This window comes from Primulina tabacum, chromosome 16 (assembly GCF_025594145.1).
Source record: "Primulina tabacum isolate GXHZ01 chromosome 16, ASM2559414v2, whole genome shotgun sequence".
NCBI lineage: Eukaryota > Viridiplantae > Streptophyta > Magnoliopsida > Lamiales > Gesneriaceae > Primulina > Primulina tabacum.
In genome coordinates this window covers 31,158,482-31,183,971 of record NC_134565.1, presented here as the reverse complement: position 1 = coordinate 31,183,971, position 25,490 = coordinate 31,158,482, and the positions used below count along the sequence as shown (strand labels likewise).

At 35.5% G+C, this 25,490-nt stretch overlaps 2 protein-coding genes and 1 long non-coding RNA gene across 4 annotated transcripts; 2 read left to right on the top strand and 1 right to left on the bottom strand.

Moving 5' to 3' along the window:
* Positions 1-400: 400 nt before the first annotated feature.
* Positions 401-10,280, bottom strand: LOC142528678 (synaptotagmin-5-like). Of its 2 annotated transcripts, XM_075633771.1 has the most exons (13): positions 10,029-10,280; positions 9,842-9,946; positions 9,677-9,727; positions 9,475-9,595; positions 8,732-8,853; positions 7,223-7,324; positions 6,990-7,064; positions 5,069-5,148; positions 4,666-4,816; positions 4,336-4,566; positions 2,647-2,940; positions 2,327-2,440; positions 401-687 (listed from the first exon to the last, which is right to left on the bottom strand). In XM_075633771.1, exons 1-13 carry the CDS (start codon positions 10,131-10,133, stop codon positions 541-543), a joined length of 1,698 nt encoding a protein of 565 aa, XP_075489886.1. In that variant the 5' UTR covers positions 10,134-10,280; the 3' UTR covers positions 401-540. The 2 variants fall into 2 exon arrangements, with proteins under 2 accessions (XP_075489886.1, XP_075489888.1); XM_075633773.1 differs by lacking the exons at positions 9,842-9,946; positions 10,029-10,280 and having other exon boundaries at positions 8,732-8,861; positions 9,677-9,701.
* LOC142528679 (uncharacterized) lies at positions 683-1,332 on the top strand. The gene is made up of 2 exons (XR_012815709.1): positions 683-847; positions 1,035-1,332. It is a non-coding gene; the product is annotated as an uncharacterized LOC142528679 (long non-coding RNA).
* Positions 10,281-17,314: 7,034 nt separating the features above from the next.
* Positions 17,315-25,490, top strand: LOC142528705 (putative sucrose-phosphate synthase 1). The gene is made up of 13 exons (XM_075633814.1): positions 17,315-17,594; positions 17,685-17,774; positions 18,762-19,003; positions 19,185-19,248; positions 19,425-20,123; positions 20,510-20,623; positions 20,772-20,903; positions 20,994-21,170; positions 22,180-22,233; positions 22,315-22,377; positions 22,482-23,408; positions 24,136-24,263; positions 24,905-25,490. The coding sequence occupies exons 1-13, from the start codon at positions 17,412-17,414 to the stop codon at positions 25,182-25,184; spliced, it is 3,153 nt and encodes a 1,050-aa protein (XP_075489929.1). The 5' UTR covers positions 17,315-17,411; the 3' UTR covers positions 25,185-25,490.

Here is a 25,490-nt window from a genome sequence, read left to right as displayed (position 1 = left end):
TATTGATTGATTATCAACTCCATTTATGAACTTTTTTATACTGAAGTATAACTATTTTAAATGTCTTATTTGATACATATTAAATCAAAATTAAATAAGAAGGTTGATTTTACCCGTGAACTCAATACTTTTGACACCTAATTTTATGTATTAATGTAAAACGACACCTTTATTTTAATCATTAATATAAAGCAGTACTGAGAATTAAAATTTCTCATAACTCAATTCCAAATAAACTCTTAAATGAATAAACAACAATGACATTCATGAATAAGTGATTATTTTCGTGTCTGCAAAAAAATTGAGAACCCCCACCACGTACTTTTATATGCCAAGTAGTAACTCCAGCCTCTCTCAACTGTGCTCCGTCCTTTTCCCATTTTTTTTATGTACTAAAACCAAGACAATTGTGTATACATAAAATATTTTGTAATTTCTTTAAGGTCGCATCTTTTGTCAAAATGTATAAAAGAAGAGACAAAAACCGTTGCCAACAGAAGATCTGCGTTGCTATACAGCCGCGAATACAGAGGAGATGGATTAGGAATCCCTGTAAATAGGTTGTGGAGTCCATTTGAGATGTAAGTTGAGGGTCCCTGATTTAGCACCATCCAAAGGAATGGCATCTGAATATTCACCTTCCATCAGAACCCGTGTCAATGTTAAGATGCATCCTCCCATATAATCCTGAATGCAAATGAAACACAGAAATAATGACAAGAAAATAAAGAAATCTGCCATCGGAGATATTCTCATGACTCACTGCAGAGACTCTTGTTGCGAATTTATTTTTCCATTATAACTTATGCAAGCTTTATAAATTGTGAGAGCATAATCTGAGACATTTGTCAAACAGAAGTTTTCAAATATATGATGTTGACATACATAACTGTAATGATTTCATGATGAGCGTTCATAAGTACATCACTGTAGACAATTTTATAGATGAGAACCCTACATGAACTCACACTGCTGATCCCAAAATAATGTCAAAATTTTCGAATTTATCATAGAAAAATAAACCAAAATTAAAGACATGGACAACATCCTCGACTGAGCACTAATGCCAAGCTTGAGATCCCTTACATTATAGCCTTCAATTATAGACAGGACAGCTAAATCAGATTCAAACGCAAACAGGCAGAGCTCAACCACCAGACAAACATTGTGTTTTAACAGTTCAGTTTTAAACTGAGTATGGTATTTGCCTCATCCCCTGACAATTTAAGATACTCTCGAGGAGAACAGCCACATTATCTCGCATCGTGGACATTAATCCATGCTACACGTAAATGGACAAAAAAGTCAGTTCTCGTCATCTAGTTTTGAAAATTGCAAGCTAGCAATGTCAGGATGTATCCTCGGAACCAATTGTTAATATTGAGGCTGTAGTTCAGGAGGATTCCTTTGATGTTACATAAATATGTTGTGAAATCTACCAAAAGTTGGAATAACTGTAAGACGTCAGCATCAGTTTTTTCTTACTTCAGCACTGAGGGGATTACAATGGTGCTTCCTACAGGAACAAAGCTCGTCCGATGAGAACTTTTGAAGTCCATCAGAGAATATAGAAGGTCGAGATTTTCATACAATTCAACTACAAAATTTTAAATATCCATTTTATTGCTTTTGACATGTTAAGGAGCATCAATTTTCTTTTAACCTGATCCATCAAAGTTCTGGACTAGTGTTGACCAAATAATATCAATTTCTCAAAGCCGTTGCAAAATCTTGCACGTGCTTTCTTGTGTTCAGCTAATGAATAACATCCATACTTGGAGTTCAACAGTTAAATGAATATAATCGATTTTGACCAAGCATTTTAGAAGTAGCCATGACCATTGAGCTAGAATAAAAGTGTATTATTCACAAGCAGTTAGTACATGAATGAGCCACCCTGTATTAGTGAATATGTCAATGGCATGGCACCAATTTATTAAATCCAAAATTATCGAGTCGGCATACAAATGAATAATTCCCAGCTGCATGTATATCGATGCGCTGTCTCAATGCAACTCTTGTGACATGGAACTAATAGATATTAAATATTTAAATCCGACCTTATGTACCACCTGATCAATTAATTTTAACTCAAGAACAAGAAAGCCGTCTAATATCAAATTACTCTATGCACCCTTGTCAATCCAGTGGAATTTTCCTGTTAAGTGAAACTACTTTATTCCACTATTTCCGCTTGAACAAAATGTGATGTCTTACCCGGTAATCCTTTCATAGTGACTTGTTTGTCAGAGATCTAGAATATTTCTTGACCATGTTAAACTAGTATATTGTACCACGAATAACTGTCAGAAGAAAAGAAAGGTACCTTTCTGAACATGTCATGGTCCCACACTTCCAGAATTAGCATATCATGTAATCCATCTTCAACAACAAAATCAAAAGTCTGGTTCCAAGCTGGATTTAGATTCTCGTTCACAACCTAGAAAATAAAAATAAAAAACAAAAGGGAAATTGATCACATGACAATTTCAGAATCAATTCAATCTAAGAACAACAGTAGAATAATCAAGTCATGAAAAAGATCCAATATAAATTCATTGGAGTTCAGAAAGAATGAAAACAGAATAATGTTCTTGAAATGTCTTTAAATGAAATCCTCATAACATAATTCAAAGAGAAACACACCCTCGTTTTATTTCTTGCTTGAGTTTTTTTCAAAGAAAGAACCACATAGGGGTCCGCTTTCCCCATTAGATCTGCTGGTGGCAGGTCTTCCGCGGATACCACAGTAACAGAAAGTACACCTCTCACATAGACCTCCTTCCTTCTGTTGACTTTACCACCGTCTTCAACTGCATCTTTCCCTTCCGCTCCACCTTTTAGGACCTTCTCCAAGGAAGTCAATGAAAACTTCTGGGCAAAGGGATTGGTAAAACCATTTTGCATGCCATAAGGGCAATAAAGAAGCTCCAAGTGAACCTAGAAAATAAAATTTAGAGATAAACATAAGACAGAGACTCAATGTCAATAAAATTAAGTACACATCTGCATTTCACTATAATCTTGCTACAAAGCAGATTTATGTCTTAATTCCGTTGATTAGCAGTAACTTTGGGGTAGATGATAGGAACTCAATTCCTATTGAGGAATTTTGTGCTTGCTAACTCCAAAATTAAAAACAATAGGGAGGGAAAGAGAGAAAAATGGAGCATAGAGTTGAGGAAATTTTATGAGGCACCTTAAGTCAACCCATCTTTTATTCATGCTATTTATAGTTGTGGAAAGGGTCATACCAAATCTACAGCGGTAGTGCTAGCTTTACAAATGTACAACAGCAGTGACAGCTTTACAAATGTATTTTGTCAGTTGTACATAGGAGTCCAATAATCTCTATGCAACATTACAGCATACAAAGAGAGTGGATAGTGAGTACTGACGGTAGACCACTTGTATGCCCCATATAAGGACAAAAGACAAGTCAAAAGATTCCACAAAACAAAAGATGCTGAACAGTTAAAGAAGGATCCCAATGCTGGATGTTACACATGCAGCACAATAAAGTAGGTCACAGTGACATCACCTTTGTGCCATTACATTTCCTGAATGAGGCTTGAAGGTTTTCGGTAGAAAAATAAGAAATTCAGCATCATTCAGCAAAGACAATGTTTGTTAGGCCCAAGAGTTCCCACAGCCTTGGAATAATATAGACGTGAGGAGAGGGGAATAAAACGTCAAATAGGGGAGGGATGGAGCATTCATTCAGTTATTATTTTGTATTCTGGACTAGCTTTGGATAGGGATAGTAGCATTTCTGCTAGAGTTTTGTATCAAAGTTTATCTCTGGGAAACATTGTCATTCTAGTTGCCATAGATTTTCAGTTCGTAAATTGTGTTCCTAGATTTTCAGTTCGTAAATTGTGTTCCCAACAAACAAAGGTGTCTAAGAAAAGACTAAACAACCAGGAAAATGGGGTGGAGGTCGTTTCTTCATATTTCCAACTGTTAATCATTGTTTCTATTACAATATTTTAATGAAAGTGTACCCACTTACTTCAATTTGGGTTCCTGATCAACATTACACATAACTAAACGATTTCAAAGGTAAATCTATTACTCTTTTAATCATTTTAATTATGAAAGACAAAACGAACAATCACATGGCAAGTGATGGAATAATCAGCCATTCTAATATGAAAATTTTGAAGATGCTACTTCACACCAGGTAACAGAGGAAAATTCTAATTTTGTGGTGTTCATTTTCTTCTGTCCCCCATTTATCTGAACATGTTTATTAAGTTCCCAATCCATGAAACATAAGCATTTTAGTCAGAAACATTGCCATAATAAGAAAGTAAGAGAAAATACATATCTCACCTTCCCCCTATTCTTATTGTCTCTCTGAATGTCCAAATCTTTTACCAATTTCAACCACACATCCTTCACCTTGCCTGGCTGAAGCTCAGTTAGCTGGATTTGAGCACAACCAATTATCTCAGCTGACTGAACCCCTTCTTCATCGTAGATTTTTACAGTCAAATGTTGTGTAGATGCATCTTCAATTACAAACTCAAAATGTTCATTCCAGACTGGATTCAACTGATTGTTCTGGAAGAGAGAAGAAATGAAAAACCATACAAATCTCTGTGTTCAACTGATTTAAGGGCCATGGAGAACTTTTTTAAGACAAAGATATATATATCTTACAATTGTCCTGCTTTTCTTCATCCTATCACGCAAAGGTCGCACATATAACACCGCAAAAGGATCAGATTTTCCTATAATATCTTTATTTGTTAACTCCTTCGCTTGTACAAGTTTCACCTCCAAAGTTCCGACAGGCTTCAGTTCAAGGTCACTGCGAGTAAAAGATGTATATAACAAGTTATCATTCTCATGCTTGCAAATTTCTTTGTGGAAACAACCTCATCAGAATGTTTAGCACAACAGACTCACTTTAAGAAAGAATACTCATTTTAAGAAAGAATTACATACAATTCATACGCAACAAAAAAATGTTTACCTTGATCTTACCTTGGACAATTGTTAGATGTATACGGAGCATATTAAGCGAACAAGGAAAAAAACAGAGATTTTACATGTGGCTTACCTATAATCACCAGGTAATATCTGGATAACTTTCCGAACAGGCCATGTAATAGAATCTTCAACAGCATCCTTTATGGTGCTCTGAAAACAAATGCTACTTGTTATTGCTAGAAGGAATGATGGTACCATAATCTTATTTTTGGTTGTGCCCGAGTGAATGAGTCACCATATCTATAATCTGGTTGCAAAATATAGTACATAAATGAAAAATCTCGAAGCTGTAAAAATTTGAAGTAAAATTTTTTCACTTAACCAATGGTGGAATAATTTCTATAGATTTTGGTTCGATTACAAAGCATATTTAATCGCACTGTTAGGCAGAACAAAGATTCACTGCTAAAGCAGCAGAGCCAGGGATAGCCAGTAGGGATTTTTGCCACCTGGCTTTTAAATTTTTTTATAATTGAATTTTTTTTACATACATATTGATTAAAAGTCACTTTCTCCATCTTCGTATCTGGAAATATTTATTAGATAAAAATTCCAACCCCCCTAAAATGAATTCATGTCTATGCTACTGTCAACTGTGATCAGTTCAGTCAAGAAAATTTCAAGTTGGAGACATCCAACAAGAAGATTTCAACAACATCCGTACATACAACAAATCTAAGACAAGAAGCGTAAAGGTTTTTTGCCTTGGCTAGAACGGAAATTAACTTTATCAGAAGAGACATCCTTCATGTAAAACCAAAGAAAGGAATATTTTAGTGTTATTCTTGGATTATTATAAAAAACAATCAGGAGATTGACACTCAAAACTTCGATTTCTCACGAGCTAAAAGACGTAACTGTGTAACAAACTTTACAGCACACTTCCCAAACAGTAAAATCTGTTTTCATTCTCTTTAACTCAGAAGCAATTTCAGACTCTGGCAAAACATGATTTTACTTCGCAGTTCACATTGATTCCGAATGTTAGCGAGTGTCTATGGTTCACTTCGAGTAAAATAAACACTCGGTCAAATTTATGCTGATAATATTATCTTTGCAAGCACTGGTGGCAAGAAAACATGTAGAAGGATTATCCTATCTTCATTATCTCTGTAAATCCCTATATTCATTACAGTTAAATATTTGTTGTTTTATTTATTTAATACTAATAAATGTTTGAGTTAAATTTCCAATCACAAACTAGTTCATTGGTCTTTAGAATTTTAAATTGGGAAATTTTGCATCTTTCTAAGCAGATTCAGAAAGAGCGCTGATGTCGGATCTAACAAGATCAAGAACTGACTAAAAATAGTTCTTTTGCACTTCTAATCAGTTATCAGAAACGATACTTCCTCAATTGGTTAAAATCTTTTCAAGGTGAAAGTAATCCATTCACCTACTCATACACTAAAATAGCTCTTTAGCACTTCTGAACCGGAGACAATATTTGTTAATTGATTAAAATCTTTTCAAGGTGAAAATAATACATTCCTGCTGCTAGACAGTTTTCTTCTTATCACGGGACCACCACCACGATTTAAAGCTTCACTGAGCTAATTAAATTAATTAGAAAATTCCATATGATAAAGAATCCCCATTTTTTCTGCAACTTCAATTAATTTAAATACCCAAAATTGTATGTTACAGTCATTCAATTATATGCCATGGATCTGGGAAAACAAAAGCAAACTATTCAGATCCAAATTATGCAAGTTTTCAAAGAAACAAGAAAATCAAATCAGAAATTATTCTTTACAGTACTGTATACACATCAAACTACAGCAGATAAGCCACACAATTTACACATTCAACTCATGCAAGCTTCGGACATGCTACCTCTGATGCTTCATGCAAAAAACAGACTTGAGCACGAGAGCTCATGAAAAATGTCATTAAGACTCCTGTGCTCATAAAAAGCAACCTTAGCTCATGTAATATTAAGAGCAAAGATGATCAAATTAGATGGAAAATGGAAAACAAGATGAACAGACCTCGATGGCATCAGATAGGCCAGGTATTGTTGAGATGTCTCCTCCAATAACTTTGAGTGTGAAATCCAGCTTTTTCTACGAGTAATTAAAAAAATATGAAAACATTTGACGTGACAATCAGGGATATTGATAGGTATACTTCAAAATCATTTTAATGAATACTCATTTCCCTCAATTTTCCATATTATATTTTGCTTAAAGAATCCCAAAAACCAGTAAAGAAAATGCTCCACCTTTTTCCGTAAAGAAAAACAAACTGCTCCAAAGCAAGGAAACTCATCCACCTGCGGTCTGAAAATCAGCCTGAAGATGCCAGTAAATCCAATATTCTTCACCTGTATCAGAAAAAAGCTTGGCATGAAACAACAGCTTTCACCAAGAAATTAACACAATTGATACTTAAAAATAAATTAAATAAATGAAGGTGTAAAGTGGATTTCAACACATTCCACAGCTTTCCTATTTCCAAAGGAAAAAACTGAACGACTTCTAAAGGAAGGCAACTGGACCTATGCTTTACATCTTTAGTTTGTCCAGGGGGAAGTAACAGGTTGCACGAACAACAAATTATACTTGAATTATTGGCCAAAAGATATTTGAGAGGATATTGTCTAAAAGGAAAACGATAAGCATGTAACCAAAAAAACTAACGATAGTTATCATGTTTAGGATTATATCTGGAGTCCTCAAACTCATAGTGCCCTATGAGTAATGCAGTAATGCAGTAATTTATAAATGTGGAATCAATCCCGATTAATGCCTGCAATTGTATAACATATATAACTGCTATTACGAGATTTTAAACTGTTTTTTATTTTTTCTCACGCAAATATAAGTTCTTTGCCACCCTAGCCAACATCATATGTCTTTTCCAAGTAGAGAGGGCACAATTAACACAATCGAATGCCAATCATTTTTTATAGCAGAAACTTGATAAATTCAAATCGATAGATTTAGATCTCATGAAAACTATAAGTCCTGTAATATATTTCCATTTACTCATGCTCTGGTATTCTTTGTCATGTAATTTACAACTTCCCATAAAAATTGTCCGAATCTTCTCGTAAAAGTTTGGTGGTAGTGCTTTCCAATCCAGCTACCACCTGAAGCTGATACAATCATCCCACATAAGCCTATAATTTTGGCTCATTGTCTCGAAAGAACACATCATGTTCTCCACATAGACGAATAAGGTACCATGTTCGAGCAAGAAGAACATTTATCCAACTCAATCCCACCCATTTAGTACCACAAGGGAACCACACAACAGGAAAAAATTCTCCTAGAGCATCCTCCCTGCATTTATAACTATTTGTACTGTCAAATCAACTTTCTTCATTTCACAACACACCACAAGCATCCGTGTGCATATTTCGTAAGCATCATAATTGAACATCTTTAAAACCCATACCGGCACTATATTGATTTTATTCAATAACCAACAGTTAAATTTATTCACTCGGGCCTTTTAAACCATGCAATTTGCTTTAAAATGACACGGCTCATGATACAATTGAGCAGCGAAATATAGCATAAGTACATGGCAACCATCAGTACAAAGGCACAATTGAAACAAAAAATGGCCATGTTGCTAGTTCCTGATTCAATAGATAAAAGTTGTTGGCATTATGCAGTGACAGACAGGGGAAGGCAACGAATTGAAAGAACTTTACTAAAAAATCGATTATATGATGGAAAATAGCTCTTTAAAAGACAGATATACTAGTTAGTTAATAGGTCACCTGTACAGGTAGAGCGACACCGACATAAGTCTTAATATCAAGTATAATACTTGGGTTCCCATCCCACTGCATCTCCAACTCTATGGTGATGCCTTCACTCCCTTCTTCAACAATTGTAACTCCTGAAGAACTATAAGGCTAATAAGCACATCAACATTCATCGAACTGTGTCTCCTTGCATCTCAATAAATTCAACTTATCACTGTAGAAACTATTGAGGCCACAATAAAAGAAAAGTACAGAGTATTTGGCAAAATGCATTTCACTGATCAAGACTCGAGCAATTGTAAATCACAAGAGAGCGATTTCATAAATTAGCTCGATAGACAGAGACTGCTCAGAACTCCATTTTTTGGCTTGAGTAGGAAAGAAAATAGCCGAACATGTTCTTAACATGGCTAATCTACTCAACTGCAGTGATAGCAAGTCCACTGTTGACCACGCAATACCCTTAAGCGAAATTGCCTTCTTATACACCACCACCCCCCACCCCCCCAACCAAAAGCAGCTTGCATCAACAATAGACTCATTATTTTTCTACTTCGAGGCACCAAAACGATGACTCAACCGATTTAAAGTTTTCAATGGATAACCATATCTCCATAATAACTATTCTTATTGTCAGTAGATATCAACAATTTGGCAACCATCAAATAACATCAACCCAAAATCATTGTGGTAAAAAATCAATATATATAAAGAATTTATCATCAAGATTCAAGATAAAAATTTCATAATCAAACCTGTGAACTGCGGTGCTACTGTTCCAAGAGTGAACCTAGAGAATGTTAATGATGCCAATATCATAGGCCGATATTGCTCTAGAATTGGCTCCAAGTTTGCCTTTATAAGCTCAGATGCAGCCTTGAAAATTCGAACATGTTAATAGATTAACCAAAACCAGAACTCCCCCATTCAAGGAAGACATATTGCACAAAATTATACCTCATCAACATAGGGCCAAATCTTTTCCAGCTGAAGATTAAGCCAGGTCAACTAAAAGAAAAAAAAATGAATCATATTACCATCGATAACTACTTCACAAATCACAAGATAGCAAGAACATGCAAAACAGTACAAAACATTAAACCAAAAAAAAAAAAAACCAACCTTTTGCCGCTGTGAGAACACTACCCAAGAAGGATAATACTCAGGCGACAGTATCTTTCTCGAATCTTCCACAGTCATTCTAGCAAACGCCGCAACCGTAGTAGCCTTTTCAATCGCAGAATCAAAAATTCATCACTCGCTAGCAGAAATTCAATCGAAGAAGTAACAGAACAAAAGGTCAACTTACAAGGTCAGAACGCTGTTTGGATCGTGCATTTTCAGAGCGGACAAAAGCAACGATCAAAGCAAGACCGAAGATCAATCCAATCACCAAACCTGCTACAAATGACATCCTTGAGATATATTCAACTCAATTTTACACCTCAACTTCAGCTTCCCGAATTTGAAAACGAACGAAGCTCCGTGTCTATTTTTAACTTAACTTTAAAGGAAGATTAATGGCCCACTTAGTGGATTAACAGTGATTTAAAGATTGTTTAGTTGTAATTATCGAAGCAATAGTACGGCAGAATCCCTGCGATTAGTCTCCTCGAATTCTTACAGTTGACAGGTTCAACAGATGGTTGGAACATAATAAAAAAATTTAAAAAGCGTTTGACAAAAAGAACGAAAGTGTTACACGGGTGCAAATATAACTGCACAACTGCAGACTCAGCTACCGTAGGAATTTCGAAAGGTTTGTCGAAAGGCCCTACTTTGTGGTGTCCGAAAAGATTTTATTTATTTCATTGCCGACATATGACTGGACGAAACAATTTTTTTCCGTTAAATTTCGAAAACATTTTTTTCGAAATTTAAAACAATCTTTTTATTTATTAATGTTGTTTGAAAGATTAAAATATTAATTTTTTTTTCGAAATTTAAAACAATCTTTTTATTTATTAATGTTGTTTGAAAGATTAAAATATTAATTTCAAAAAAAAATTCTCATTACACGACAGGGAAATTTATGGGAATAAACAAGTATTATTACTTTTATCTATTTTTACTATTTAAATCTTTTACAAAAATATATTTGTAATAGTTGCTTCAAACTCATAAAGTGATTTACAAAATTGTCAAAAGTTTTCAAAATCTCCTTCGTATCTAGAAATATCACTTGACGCCTCGGATGTTTTTTATACATTATTGTCTATTCTATTTTATTAAGATTGAGCATATGATAGTAACTACCTTTGAGTACACCAATTTTTTCTTCCAATTTTACCCTTATATGATACTAATATTACACTTTTGTTTTTTTGTAATTTTTTTTTAAAATTTCAACACACTTTTTTTTGTTATTTCAACAATTCAAATATCAATTTAGTCACTCCATAAATTGTCAAATTACATTCTAATCCATCGATAATGATAAAAAAATTTGTACACACACGCATCGCGTGTGCTTAGTAACTAGTTATTACTATTTATAAAGATGGAAGCAACGACCACCCGTCTCCACCCTCACTTTTTGGCAAAAAGGGTGGTGGGATATGTTGGTAAGGTGGTAAGTTCGGACGTTATCTATATTGATTGAATTCTGTCAGTTGTTATATATGTTTCATCTAGTTCGATTATGCAACGTCAAGTAAGTATAGAAAATGTTCGAACTAGTCTAGTCGGTCTGATATATGACTATTCAAATTGAGTTTTTTGTAACCATTTTGTCTTATAATTTTGATCATTAGTCAATGAGGATATAATCAAAATGCTTCAATTCGTTGGATTTTTAGCTGGTGTTGGGAGTGTTTGTGCAACTTATAACGCCCAAAAATCAGTCAACATAGACCGCATGCATTAAAATTATTAAATCGCTAAAATATTTTAATTAAATAATTTTGATGCATGAAAGATATATTTTGAGTGACTAAATGATTAATTGTATAATTTGATCGATTGCATAATTTAAAGATTTTTTTAGGCAAATATTGGTGGTTGACTGGGGACGGAGGACCGAAGACGATTAAAGTATTAAAGATTTAAAAGTTAAATTTTTATTTTTAGTAAAGAAATTATTTATTTTAAATAATTTAAGAATTATAGCATTTTTAAAGTCAAGTTTAAATTAATTAATAGGAGCAAGAGATTTTATGTATTTTATAAGAGATTTTTTTGAAAATATGTATTTTAAATTATTATAATTTGAGGCTTAATGATTTTATTAATTTTAATATGTCTAATTAATTATTTAAAAACTAGAATTGATTAAGCCCATTAATTAAGTAATTAAAAAACTTTTTTATTTTTATTTTTTATTTAAACTTAAACCTAAACACACACACCTAAACACCTACACACACCCCATGAAACACACACAAAATTACGTGAAAAGTGAATTGAAGAGAGGAGTTCAGTAGCCGAATTCTTTTCCTTGTTCAAGGGAGTTTTGACAATTTTTTTCTCCATCGTTCTTCGATTTTCTTCATCGTTCTTCTTTCTAACAATGATCATTCGACTCCTTTGCATTCCAAGATGGGTTTTTGGTGGACTTTTGATAAGAAAAAAAGGGTTGAAAAAGGGTATAAGTTGTTATGCGTTTGTCACCGACTTCCACCGCTTCGGTATTCGTATTTCGAGCGTTTTAAACACAAATGCACGTTTCTAAACTTTCTTTTGCACCATTCAAACCATATTATGTGTGTTTAATCATGTTTGCATGAATAATATTAAACCCTCCTTTTATTTTCGTTTTTATGTCTTGTACAAGTTAAAACTAGGATTTTCATACTTTCAAACTCATGATTATGATGCATAAAGGGGCTGTCATCATAGGGCTATGGGAAAGGATGAATTTCGGTATGTTTAAGTGTGGCTAAGGGCCACGGTTAAACGCTGTACATGTAAGGCAAGATGTTAAACGAAAATTGGGATCAAATGGGGCTAGGGGTTGCGTTTCTAGTCCTAGGCGATGGAGACTGCTAGCTGTTGTTTGGGATGTGTTCAAGGATCCTAAAGGAGTCTAGGCATGGTCCTAGATGGGTTGTGCAAGGGCCGGAAAAATAGGATAAAGGTTGCATGTCGTTTTGGGTTGTTTAAGGCATGTAGAGGCGCGACTTAGGGCTGGGGGGTCTAGGCTCTTTAAGCTTGGTCCAGTATGGTCTCTAGGGTTCAGTCATGGTCCTAGGATGGTCAGCTAGGGGCTGGTTGGGTTGGCCATGGGCTAGGGTCGAAGGAATTGAGGGTTTGTGCAAGCTAGGATTTTCGAAAATGAGCAGAATTTTCCAGCATAGTTCTAGGCTTGTTCAAGGATTTTAAATGGCTTGATTTGGGATGAAAAATGATTAGTAAGGTGTTAATAAGCTATGATTCAAGTTTGGTTAAGTTTTAAGTCGATACGGGTTAAAACCGAGACATATGGTTAAGTTTTAAAACGGATTGAGAAATTAGTTGATGAGATTAATTTTACGTCTAAGAAATATTTGTGTGTGTATTTTAAGGTGTCATGTTAAGTTTAGGGATGAAAAGTTTATGTTTAAAATTTGGAAAGAAAATATTAAGTTTTGAATTTATTCAAGTTAAAAACGCTTCATAGTTTAGTCATTAAGTTATTAAATCGAAATGCTCAGTTTTGCGTCTAAGAAAAATATTATAATTCAAATTTAAGCTTATATGATACTATGGGATATGCTCGAGTTAATAAAGGTAAGAGAAAGTCAAAATCAGAAATTTTAAAGTCCAGGGGTAAAATGATCAGGCATCCCGGGTAGTACGAAAGGTCTAGCAGCGCCCCAAAGAATCATAATACAAGATAAATGATATTTTAAAACGTTTATGATGAAATTATATAATTTTATGATATATGCTAAAGTTGTACGTTTTTTCTTAAAAAAATGTTATTTTACGAAATTTGAAAGACACATTGTTTTATGAATAAAAAGGAGAGAAAATATTTTGAAGGATGTGAATTGACTGTGACAAACATGATATGATATGATTGGGAATATCGTGATGGATAAGGCCCAGAAAGAGCTCTTTTTTATGGGAGAAGGCCCATAAAGGAACCAGACGATCATATTTCCACTTACGACGAGGCCTAGCGTCCGTCCCCATGAGCAACGGTGAACTAAGACTGATAAGTCGACCACATGATGATACAATTACAACTAATCACTTTCAAGGATCAAACTTCATCCAAAAATGATATACGATAATGGAAAGCTTTACGATTTAATGATTTGTGCTTACAAATTTATGCTAGCTATTTTAAATAAAAGTATGATTTTATGCATGTGTATGTATATGTATTTTTTGTTACTCATTGTTAGAACGTGTTGAGTCATTAGACTCACTAGGTTTGGATAGTTGCATGTGAAAATGAGATTGAGGGTGGCGCTGATATTTGAGTGGATCGAGTCCGGCAGTACACTCCCGGTGGACATTGATTTTCCGCATTTACTTAGTTAGTATTTAAAGTTTATGAAAAGATTTAGAGAATTTATCATTTAGAGATTTACGCTTGATTTTGAAGTTCGATTTTGGATTATTTTTAAAATGTTGACATATGAGTTTGGTGGTTGACAGTTATAAATTTTTATGCGTTTAGGATTTTGAAATGTTGGATGATTTTTAATTGAATGGTTCGAAGTTTATTAAAAAAAATATATTAGGAATTTAAAGTGAAATAGTAAGGGACGTTTCACAACTTTTATAAAAGGTTGTGATCTAAGATACCTATTTAATTTTCACATAAGAGATGTGTGAATTTTCGATATTCCACATGGATGTTTCTCATAATAATAAGATATATAAGCATGAAAACGTCATGAAATACTAGAAGCATAGGAATGTGTCGGACTTTGGACTATTGTGCTTTTTCCATTTTGAATCGAAATTAGATAAATATCTTGTGGGCTTGTTGAGTGGATGATTAAGTATAGAATGAAGAGTGTTCCATATAGGAAAATAATTTTAACATGAGTAAACTTATATTGAGTTACACTTTGTCAAGTTATAAGAATGATTGGTCAAAAAATTATCTCTCTCGTGCATCTGCGTAGTGGGGGTACAAATCAATGGCCCGATTTGTACTGAAAAAGCTTGACTTGCGTGTAAGCGCACAAGCGCGACCTATGAAAATTCACTCCAGATCTTTCTAGATGTGACCTTCCACTTGACTAACTGCTGGTGCTCCAGCTGAGCAACCGTTGGCCTTTCGAATGGTCAGTTTGTGACTGTCTATATAGAACCTAAGTGCCTAACTCGTGATAAAGTTCACGTACTTCTTCAGTTCACTGTTGCAGTACCTTAGTTCTAGTTGCTACCGGTTGTCTCGTTGTATAATAGGAAACAGTAATCCAACTTGATCCTCGAATCACATACCGGAGGAGACGGATTTTTTTAAGAACAATGTACTTCGTACATGCATTAATTTGCTTTATTGTTTTCATTTTTACCTACTGTATTTTCTTACAACATCGTTTCTGCTCGAGCTTCTGTATCTTTTTTAACTTTACACTAATTTATTCATCGTTTGAGAACTACGATATTGACTTACGATCTTAAAACTGAGCATGTATACACATTACATTATTTGTTTTTAGATGGCTTCTAAAACGAACATGCAAAGAAAACTGGTCTTGTTGTCCCTCATGTCACAGTTCTTGTTACGCCTCAAGTCGTTCCTCCCGTTGCCCACATGTTGCTGGAATTGTTGTTCAGTCAGGCAAGGAGAAAAACCATAGAAGTTCATCGGAATGGACTTCAAAATAAGGCAGCAGAAAATGCTATTTTACTTGTCAAACATGATAAGAATCGTAGCACATAATCTTGACATGTCAAAACATGATAATAACCATAGCATGTATCATCGTATCAGCATATACGTGTTCATTTTCTTAATTTGAATTCCGTTCATTAGTCGTGACTTTCGTATCATCATGTGAGTCTCCATCCTTGGTCATCTTCTACAATTCTTTCATTGTATGATCTTTTAAAGTGTCCACACTCAAAGTGTGCAACAACTGAGTAGATTTGATCTGACTGATAAGTGAACCAAGGTTGTTCAGTTCTGAAATTATGTTGTCCAGCAACATATCAGCTCCTAGTGGCAGTCCAGGGGAGAATACTTTAGCGGGAAATTTTTCTTTCCCCTTTCTTTTCTGAAAAAATGCCACTACAGCAAATTGATATGGGGCAACATCTTGGTCAATGATAGGATCGATTAACTGGTGAAAGAGTGTTTAGAAGGGGGGGTTGAATAAATACTCACGATTTTCAGAATCTTTTCGAAATTTGAGTTAGTTTAGTGACAAACTGAAACTCGAAATCTTGTCAGTCCGACGGTGAACCTGACCAGATTCACATACGAGGATGCTCCTAAACTAAAAAGAGGGTGAAAAAGATGATGAATCTTTTAGTGCTCAGGAAGCGTGAAATCATTCTGATTTCCTATGCCGAAACTATTTAATGAATCGATCGGACGATTCGTTCTACAATGTGTTATGCGAAAAGAAAATGGCTAAAGAGCCATGAGAATCCCTTGACATAAAGTATAAAGCCGAGGATGTGGGGCCAAGTTTCTTGTAGACCGTTTTTTGGATTTTAAAATGTTAGATTCTAAGCAAGTTATAAGCCAAGTTCGAGAAATCCAAGTGATTCTTCACGAGATTCATCCACTACTTTTCGTCTTCATAAGTTTTGGCCACGTTCGTTTCCACTCCGCCTTTTTGTGAGATAAAGTAGAAAGAAGCCGAGATGATTACAAAGCAAATCGAACTTGAGCAAAACATTATGCTATAATTATGGCAAATACAAGTGGAATGACGGAGAACCAGCTGCATTGGCATACGAAAATGGTTGCAGCAATTTCGATTATATTCGATGTAATCAACTATCATATCTCGACCTTGTTGATTAATTTGATAGCTATAGTTACAATTTTTGAACAATCATTGGCTTATATTTGCTGAAAAATCAATATGGATCACATTAAGAACATAATAAAACAACTTATCATCTTGAACAATATCTTGGCTTCTTGAAATTAACACAATTTTGTTATTAAAATGTTGTAATAGATATCTATTAAAGAGGTTGTTTCAAAAGTATTAGACATAATATTCTATTTTTTAAAAAAAGTATTAGACATAATCAATGTAAGTTGACATTTAAAAGTATGAAAGAGAGAGAGCAATAAATAAGCGTCATCCGCTCAACTCTTGGAAAAAGCACTTTGAAAGGGAAACAAGAAAAGAAAGAGAGAGGCCCCCCGTTAATACATGACACGTACACGCATACATATAAATAAATAAATATTAATCTACGTTGTTTGCTTGTAAATTTTTTTTATAATTAATTTAATTTATATTTAAACGAGGATTATATGTGATAAATATTGATAGATTAAACTACAATTTTAAAATATAAATTATATAAAAGAAGAGAAAAACAAAATCAATATCTATTTTTATTAATATAAATTTTTTATAACAATAAAATTCGTAATTGACATAATTCGATTTGCACATTTATAAATTTTTTTTGAAGATTTTATATTTATTTGTAAAGAAAAAAGTGACGAATCATATTTGTTGTCTCTCTCCTCTCTACACGTGCATTCGCATCTATACTCGCTCGCGGGTATATTAGATCACAAGACATATACGGATTCATACGCAATTGCACTGTAATGGCGGGAAACGACTGGATTAGCAGCTACTTGGAGGCGATTCTGGACGTTGGCCCACCGATTGAGGATAAGAAGTCATCTCTGCTGCTACGGGAGAGGGGGAGATTTAGTCCCACTAGGTATTTTGTGGAGGAGGTGATTACGGGATTCGATGAGACCGATCTTCATCGCTCTTGGGCCAGGGTATGTGTTTTTTTTCTTCTTCTATTACCTGTGCCTGTATTTGTGTTTAGATGATTCTGATTGTGTGTGTCTGTTTGTATGTGAATGTAGGCTCAAGCTACGAGGAGTCCGCAGGAGAGGAACACGAGGCTGGAGAACATGTGCTGGCGGATATGGAATTTGGCTCGCCAGAAAAAGCAGGTGTTTTTTTTTAATCTTCGAATGTTGAGGGGAGTGCTTCGCTTATGATCTCTATTGCGGGTGTCTGTGCGTCTTTGATTTCTTATGCTTTTTATGGTTACTTTATCTATTTGATAGATGCAATGGTTGACGGTTTGAGATTTTTTTAGCGGAATGCGGTGATTGGTAAGGATGTGAATGCAATAACTGATAAGGGGCAGTGCAAGTGGACTGAATTTTTTTCTTGAAAGCCATTGATTAGAATGTTTGTAAATTGTAATTAACCAGGAGCTAAAATGAAGGGGCGAAACTTCGATACTAGTTTCACATTATTAAGTGTAGTGGCAAATAAGTGCTGGTTCCTTCACTGTGAAATGCATTTTCATGATCATAATCTTTGATTGCAAGTGATTATAATAGTTGTGGGATGCTAAAATGCTTTATATCATTAGTGCTTCTTCTACAGAACAAGATCGAGAAAATCCCATTTATTGTGCTTGTATGCTTTCTTGAAATATATTTTAAAATAAATTCCTGATTTTTGTTTAGATATGCAACGTTTAACCATCTCGTTGGCTACAAGTTGTGCAGCTGTGTGATTACAACCATTTTCAGAATTGCCACTGCATGATTTTGTCTGACATCATTCTGATTTGCTTATGTGCCATAATCGTAATTTCAAATCCACCCTGAAACTTCCCCTCAGTTTTCTACTTGGATTCCCGAAAAGTGCTTTTATTGTTTAGCATGGTAAAATTTTGTTTCGCAAACCAAAAGTTAATGACTGCAGATTCTGGGATTTACTCTGTTTAATTGAGTTATTTTAAAAAAAATTCACTGATATTGACTTTTAACATTTAAGGTTTGGCGAGAAGCCGAGAACAGGCCAACTAACTGGTGCTTTGATTAGAAAAAGTTTTTTACGTACTTTGTTGGTTTATTCGCTACATTTTTTATACTCTACTACTCTAGCTACTCATCATTTCTTTCAATGACTTATAAGTGTAGCTTGAAGGAGAGCAAGCCCAGAGGATGGCTAAACGTCGTCTTGAGCGTGAAAGAGGTCGCAGAGAAGCTGTTGCTGACATGTCCGAAGACTTATCCGAGGGGGAGAAGGGGGATACTGTTGGTGTGCTTTCAACTCATGTTGAAAGCACTAGAAGTCGACTGCCTAGAATTAGTTCTGTTGATGCAATGGAGGCCTGGAGTAGTCAACAGAAGGGGAAAAGGCTGTACATTGTACTGATTAGGTATGGGATTGATATTGTGAAGTTTGAGTAGTGATAAAAAGGAATTGCCATAGATAAAATTTGTTTTTCATGGCTGAAGGAAATACGATCTTTCAAAACTTTCTTTTTTGATGCTTCTGTCTGAAGATTGTGATCTTCAAAAGGTGAAGACATAATTACCTTGCTTTCTTGACATTTGCAGCCTTCATGGTTTGATACGTGGTGAAAACATGGAGCTTGGCCGTGATTCTGATACTGGTGGTCAGGTAGGTCTGGTTTCAAGGAATGCTCGTCTAACAGTTCTTTTCCTAGTCATGTCCTTCGTGCTTGCGTTTTATGAAATTCTCAAACGCATTGTGCAGCACCGAGTTGAATGTGGCTTGATTCATTTCACGAACTCTTTTCTTGCTTGTAGATGACTTCTTTCCTATATTTTCTTTAGGTGAAATACGTTGTCGAACTCGCAAGGGCTTTAGGTTCAATGCCAGGTGTGTATCGCGTCGATTTGCTTACTAGACAGATATCATCGCCAGAAGTAGACTGGAGCTATGGTGAACCGACAGAAATGCTGCCTCCACGAAGTTCAGAAGGCTCGATGCATGAGATGGGAGAGAGTAGTGGTGCTTATATAGTTCGCATCCCATTTGGTCCAAAAGATGCATATATTCCAAAAGAATTACTGTGGCCGCACATCCCCGAATTTGTTGATGGTGCTCTTAACCACATTGTACAGATGTCAAAGGTACTCGGTGAGCAAATTGGTAATGGACACCCAGTTTGGCCTGTTGCTATCCATGGGCATTATGCAGATGCAGGTGACTCTGCTGCTCTTTTATCCGGTGCTCTAAATGTACCAATGCTTTTCACTGGCCATTCTCTTGGTCGTGATAAATTAGAGCAACTTTTGAGGCAAGGCCGACAGTCGAGAGATGAAATCAATTCTACTTACAAAATAATGCGTAGAATAGAGGCAGAAGAATTATCTCTTGATGCCTCTGAAATAGTCATTACCAGCACAAGACAGGAGATAGACGAGCAGTGGCGATTGTATGATGGTTTTGATCCTGTACTGGAGCGTAAACTACGTGCTAGGATTAGGCGTAATGTGAGCTGTTATGGAAGGTTCATGCCTCGTATGGTTGTAAGTACTTCTCTCATGGATCTCAATTTTTTTCTGAAATCATAAGTTCTTATGATTGTGTATCTCACATGGATCTCAAGTTTGAACGAATCGCCAGTGATGTGACTTAATTCACCATTTAATGACCAAGCCTAATATTTTAAGCTAAATCAATTTTATTTTTTGATCCTTTTGTTCGTGAACTCGAAAGAATTGTGTGTTACTTCAATAATGAGGATGAAAGAAATAAAAGTTCTCATTGTTAACTCAAGTTTCAGATAGAAGTGGTATCAATCTTATTTGTTCTATTTCATCATACATCGCAAATTTATAGTTGTGACAGTTATAGGTACGGAAGTTTTACTTTACCATTGTGATGTAATAAGAGCATGATTTTGTGCTTTCAGGTGATTCCGCCTGGGATGGAATTTCATCACATTGTTCCACATGATGGAGACGTGGATACTGAACCAGAAGCAAACACAGACGGGAAGTCGCCAGTTCCACTTATTTGGGCTGAGGTTAAACTCGTTAATTCTGCAGTCCCATTCATGTGTGGCAACTTTATTTCTGATTTTTTCCCACTATTTAAATATATTTCCTATATATTTTGTTCGGCCTCTAGAGTTTCAAAGTTCATGCCACTTTCTAATAGTGATCTGCAAACAGGTAATGCGCTTCTTTTCAAATCCCAGGAAACCTATGATACTTGCACTTGCCAGGCCTGATCCGAAGAAAAACCTTACTACCTTGGTTAAAGCATTTGGGGAATGTCGACCACTGAGGGAGCTTGCTAATCTTGTAAGTTGGATAAATACTGACATAAATGTTTGGTGAATTATGAGAATGCACTAGTGTTAACATTTTCAATTGTTTCATTTGTGATAACAGACCTTAATAATGGGGAATCGGGATGCTATTGATGATATGTCGAGCACGAATGCTTCTGTTCTTTTATCAATCCTCAAGTTGATTGATAAGTATGATCTATATGGCCAAGTGGCATACCCAAAACATCACAAGCAAAGTGATGTTCCTGACATCTACCGTCTAGCGGCGAAGACCAAGGTATTCTCGTGTTTTGCTTACATCAATGGCAACATTGACTCGTTTGACGGGACTGACCCATAAAGTCAATAGTATGCTTGTTAATTTTCCTTTTAGGGTATCTTTTCATGTTCCCTTGAATGGAATGCCTAACCGTGCATGAGGAAGATCTCTGTTGCTATGTTTAAATCTTTGCTTAATTGAGCTGGATGAGTATTTTGAAACTTTTGACAGTATACATTGGCCTGCTTTTAGTTTTCTGTTAAAAATGTGTTCTATAACATTAATTTTAGGAAGCCCTGGAATTAAATTTGGGAAAGGAAAATGATTGTTTTTTCAAAATATTGCCATCCAGAAAAGCCAATAAACTTTTTTCATCTAAACACCACCCAATATAATATTTTCATACCATAGGGCTCCACATGTCAAAATTCAATAATTTAGTTTTCAAAAAATGCACTTGATGAACTTGTTTAAGAATAATAACAAAATTATTAGCGAAATAGGATTTTTTTTAAAGTTATTTTTATAAAATTTTAATTTAGTTATATCGAAATGAGGTCAATGAATTTAAATCCTTAACCCAGGCTTGAGTGTACAACAATTTAGACTTAACTAAGTAGTTTTACCAGTTCTAGGTTTGTATTATTTTACCGTTGTATTATTATTTCTTCTTTTGTATACAACATAATTTTGTGTGTGCATTGGCATGATATGATTGAATAAGAGTTCCATTGAATGAAAGATTAAAAAAAATTCAATCCGGTTTTCTGATTTAAATATTTTTGGATTAACTACCAAAAAAATTAAATTATAATATTGACAGGATAAGTTAAGGCGTTTTGGGCACGAAATTACCACATTTTGACATGTCGGATTTTTGGTGTGAAATGGGAGGATGAGTATCTAGGAGGGAAAAGTAGGTTTTGGGTTCTTTTGGATGTCTAATTTTTTGAAAGAGGTTGTTAGTACTTTCACTGAAGTTAATTTTGCAGGATTGCTTGAGGATTAATTCATTATTTTTTGACAGGGTGTTTTCATAAATCCAGCTTTTATTGAACCTTTTGGACTTACTCTAATCGAGGTGCGCCCGCCTTCACATTTACTAAGTTTTGGCTAGTAAAATTATTCTGGTGACTAACGTGATTTCTTTGACATAAAACAGGCTGCAGCGCATGGTCTGCCCATTGTCGCCACAAAGAATGGTGGCCCTGTCGACATACACAGGGTATTTTTATTCTTTTTTCATGAGATGGACTCACAAGGATTTCATTCAACATAAGGTTATCTTGGTATATTGTATCTGACATTGTTTTTCCATGTTGATGGTAGGTATTAGACAATGGTGTCCTTATAGATCCACATGACCAGCAATCTATTGCTGATGCTCTTCTTAAGCTGGTTGCAGATAAGCATCTCTGGGCAAAATGTAGAGCAAATGGATTGAAAAATATTCATCTTTTTTCGTGGCCAGAACACTGTAAAACTTATCTCTCTAGAATAGCTAGTTGCAAACCAAGACAACCTCGTTGGTTGAAAGACGAAGATGAAGATGAAAATTCAGAATCAGATTCTCCAAGTGATTCCTTGAGGGACATACAGGATATATCTTTGAACTTGAAATTCTCCTTAGATGGAGATAAGAATGAGAATCAAGAAAACATGGATGGTTCTGTGGAATTAAAAAATAATCTAGAAAATGCCGTGTTAACTTGGTCCAAGGGTGTTGTGAAGAGTGCACAAAAATCCGTGTCTATTGATAAAGGAGAACAAATTTCTAATTCTAGTAAGTTTCCAGCATTGAGGAGGAGGAAGCACATTTTCGTGATCGCCATAGATTGTGATGCAAGCTCTGGTCTCTCTGAAAGCATTAAAAAGATCTCTGGGGCCGTAGAGAAAGAAAGGACTGAAGGTTCAATAGGATTTATTTTATCAACATCCTTCAACATTACAGAAGTACGGTCTTTTCTGATTTCAGAAGGCTTGAATCCAAGCTACTTTGATGCATTTATTTGCAACAGTGGTGGTGATCTTTATTATTCATCTATTCATTCAGAAGATAACCCCTTTGTGGTAGACTTATATTATCATTCACATATTGAGTACCGATGGGGTGGTGAAGGGTTGAGAAAGACTTTGGTCAGGTGGGCAACTTCTACAACAGATAAGAAGGGAGGAAAGGACGGACCTGCTGTTGTTGAAGATGAAGAGACTTCGGCTGACTACTGTTATTCTTTCAAAATTAAAAAGCATGGAGTGGTATGATATTTACCTTTATATATTTAATTCCATTTCATTCAGAGCATTTTGAGCCTGTTAACAACTTGAAATGTTTTGCAGGTCTTAGCTTATTACTGATTATTGAATTACATCTGGTTTAGGATTAGGCTCTTACAGTTTTGTTGTTACTCTTGAACTATAACACCTTTAGGCTGCGTTTGGTTGGCTGGATTAAGTAGGATAGATTATTCCCTCCGATGAATGATTAGGCTGTATTACGTGTGATTAAATAATTCCTCCTTCTTTCGTAGGATTATTAATCAATCCTCTATCCCTACTCTCTTTCCAATTTTACCCTTCTTCCTTCACCGCTATTGAACCACCTCGGCTGCCGGACCGCCGCCGCCATCGTCGGATCGCCGCCGGACCGCCCCCGCACCGCCGGACCTTCGCCGGACCGCAACCGCACAGACGTCGCCAAACCTTAGCCGGACCGCCACCGCACAGACGTCGCTGGACCTTCGTCGGACCGCCATCGCTGCCGCCGGAGTGGAAGAACAAAAAAAAGAGGAAAGACAATTTTGTCTTTTCATCAAAAATTTCAAAATTATCCTATACTTAAAAATCTTACCAAACATACTACCATATATTACATTTCTACGACAATCATTTTCTTTATCATTTACATACTAATCATTAGTTTATTTTATCCTGCAACCAAACGCAGCCTTATCGTATATCACGACGACTTTATTTTGTGTTGCAGGTTCCTCCAGTGAAGGAACTAAGAAAAATGATGAGAATTCAGGCATTACGTTGCCATGTGATCCACTGTCAAGATGGAAGTAAGATTAATGTAATCCCAGTCCTGGCGTCACGTTCCCAAGCACTCAGGTACTTCTTTTTATTAATGAATCTGTTTTATGACATCTAGACAAAAACAAGGGTTTTATGACAAGCAAGGCTATCAACTTCATCTTGGTTGTATGTTAAGGTTCTGGTGCTGCTGGAGTGTATTGTACTTTGAAGTGTTGAAATTCATAACATTAACCTTGTAAATAAATATTATGACCAAAAGAGAAATCAAAATTACTTATCCGTAATGTTGTACGAGTATCATATCTCATCTCATGGTAGCATTGACGGTACTGTGATTTCACTTATACTGTTCTGCTGCTGATGTGACATGTTGAGGATTCTACTACTCTAGATTTATCATTCCAGTTCATTGTTCCTGATTTAGTAGCGTGGGTTGACACCAAACTTGTAACTATTCTGTGTAGCCTCGGCCATCGATTTCAAATAATTAGGGTGGTGGTTATCCATGTATGTGAGCCACTGAGTGCACTTCTTGGCCACACTCAAGACCACAACTTGCACATATTTTGTATGGCCACACGCCTCTTGTTGCAACTCAAAGGTCAATTTGGAGTCTTTATGATAGGAGATTAGAGTGTTGAAAGGAGATTAGAGTGTTGAATTTCTTGCAAAGTTCAATAATCTTATCAATTAATGGAGAGAAACTTGCTTTGTAGGTACTTGTATCTTCGTTGGGGTATGGAGTTGTCAAAAGTTGTGGTTTTGGTCGGGGAAAGTGGTGACACAGACTATGAAGAAATGCTCGGGGGTGTGCACAAGTCCGTAGTTTTGACTGGAGTTTGCAGCAGTGCGAGCAGCCAAATTCATGCTAACAGAAGCTACCCACTTACGGATGTCATATCTTATGACGGCCCTAATATTGTCAAAACCTCCCAAGGTTTCAACAGTTCTGATCTCCGAGCCTTGTTGGAGGATTCACAGGTCTTCAAGGACTAACATTTCCAATTCTAGTCCAATAATGGCCTGATCTTATAAGTTGCCTCGTGCTACATACAAGGTATTTACAACATTGTTAAAAGCTTAAATTTCGCTTTGTATTTTTCACGATCATATGATCAAGAAAGAACTCTTGGAGCAAAGTCGGCCCTCTAATGCTTTGTTTACATAGGAAAATAATCGCTTGCTCGGCAAATTTGTATATGGATTTAATAATAATTATATAGAACCCGGAAAATCTCTTCAAGCAACTGACATCAGATTTTGATTGATAATTGCTCAAAAAATTGATATGGATGTGTTTAA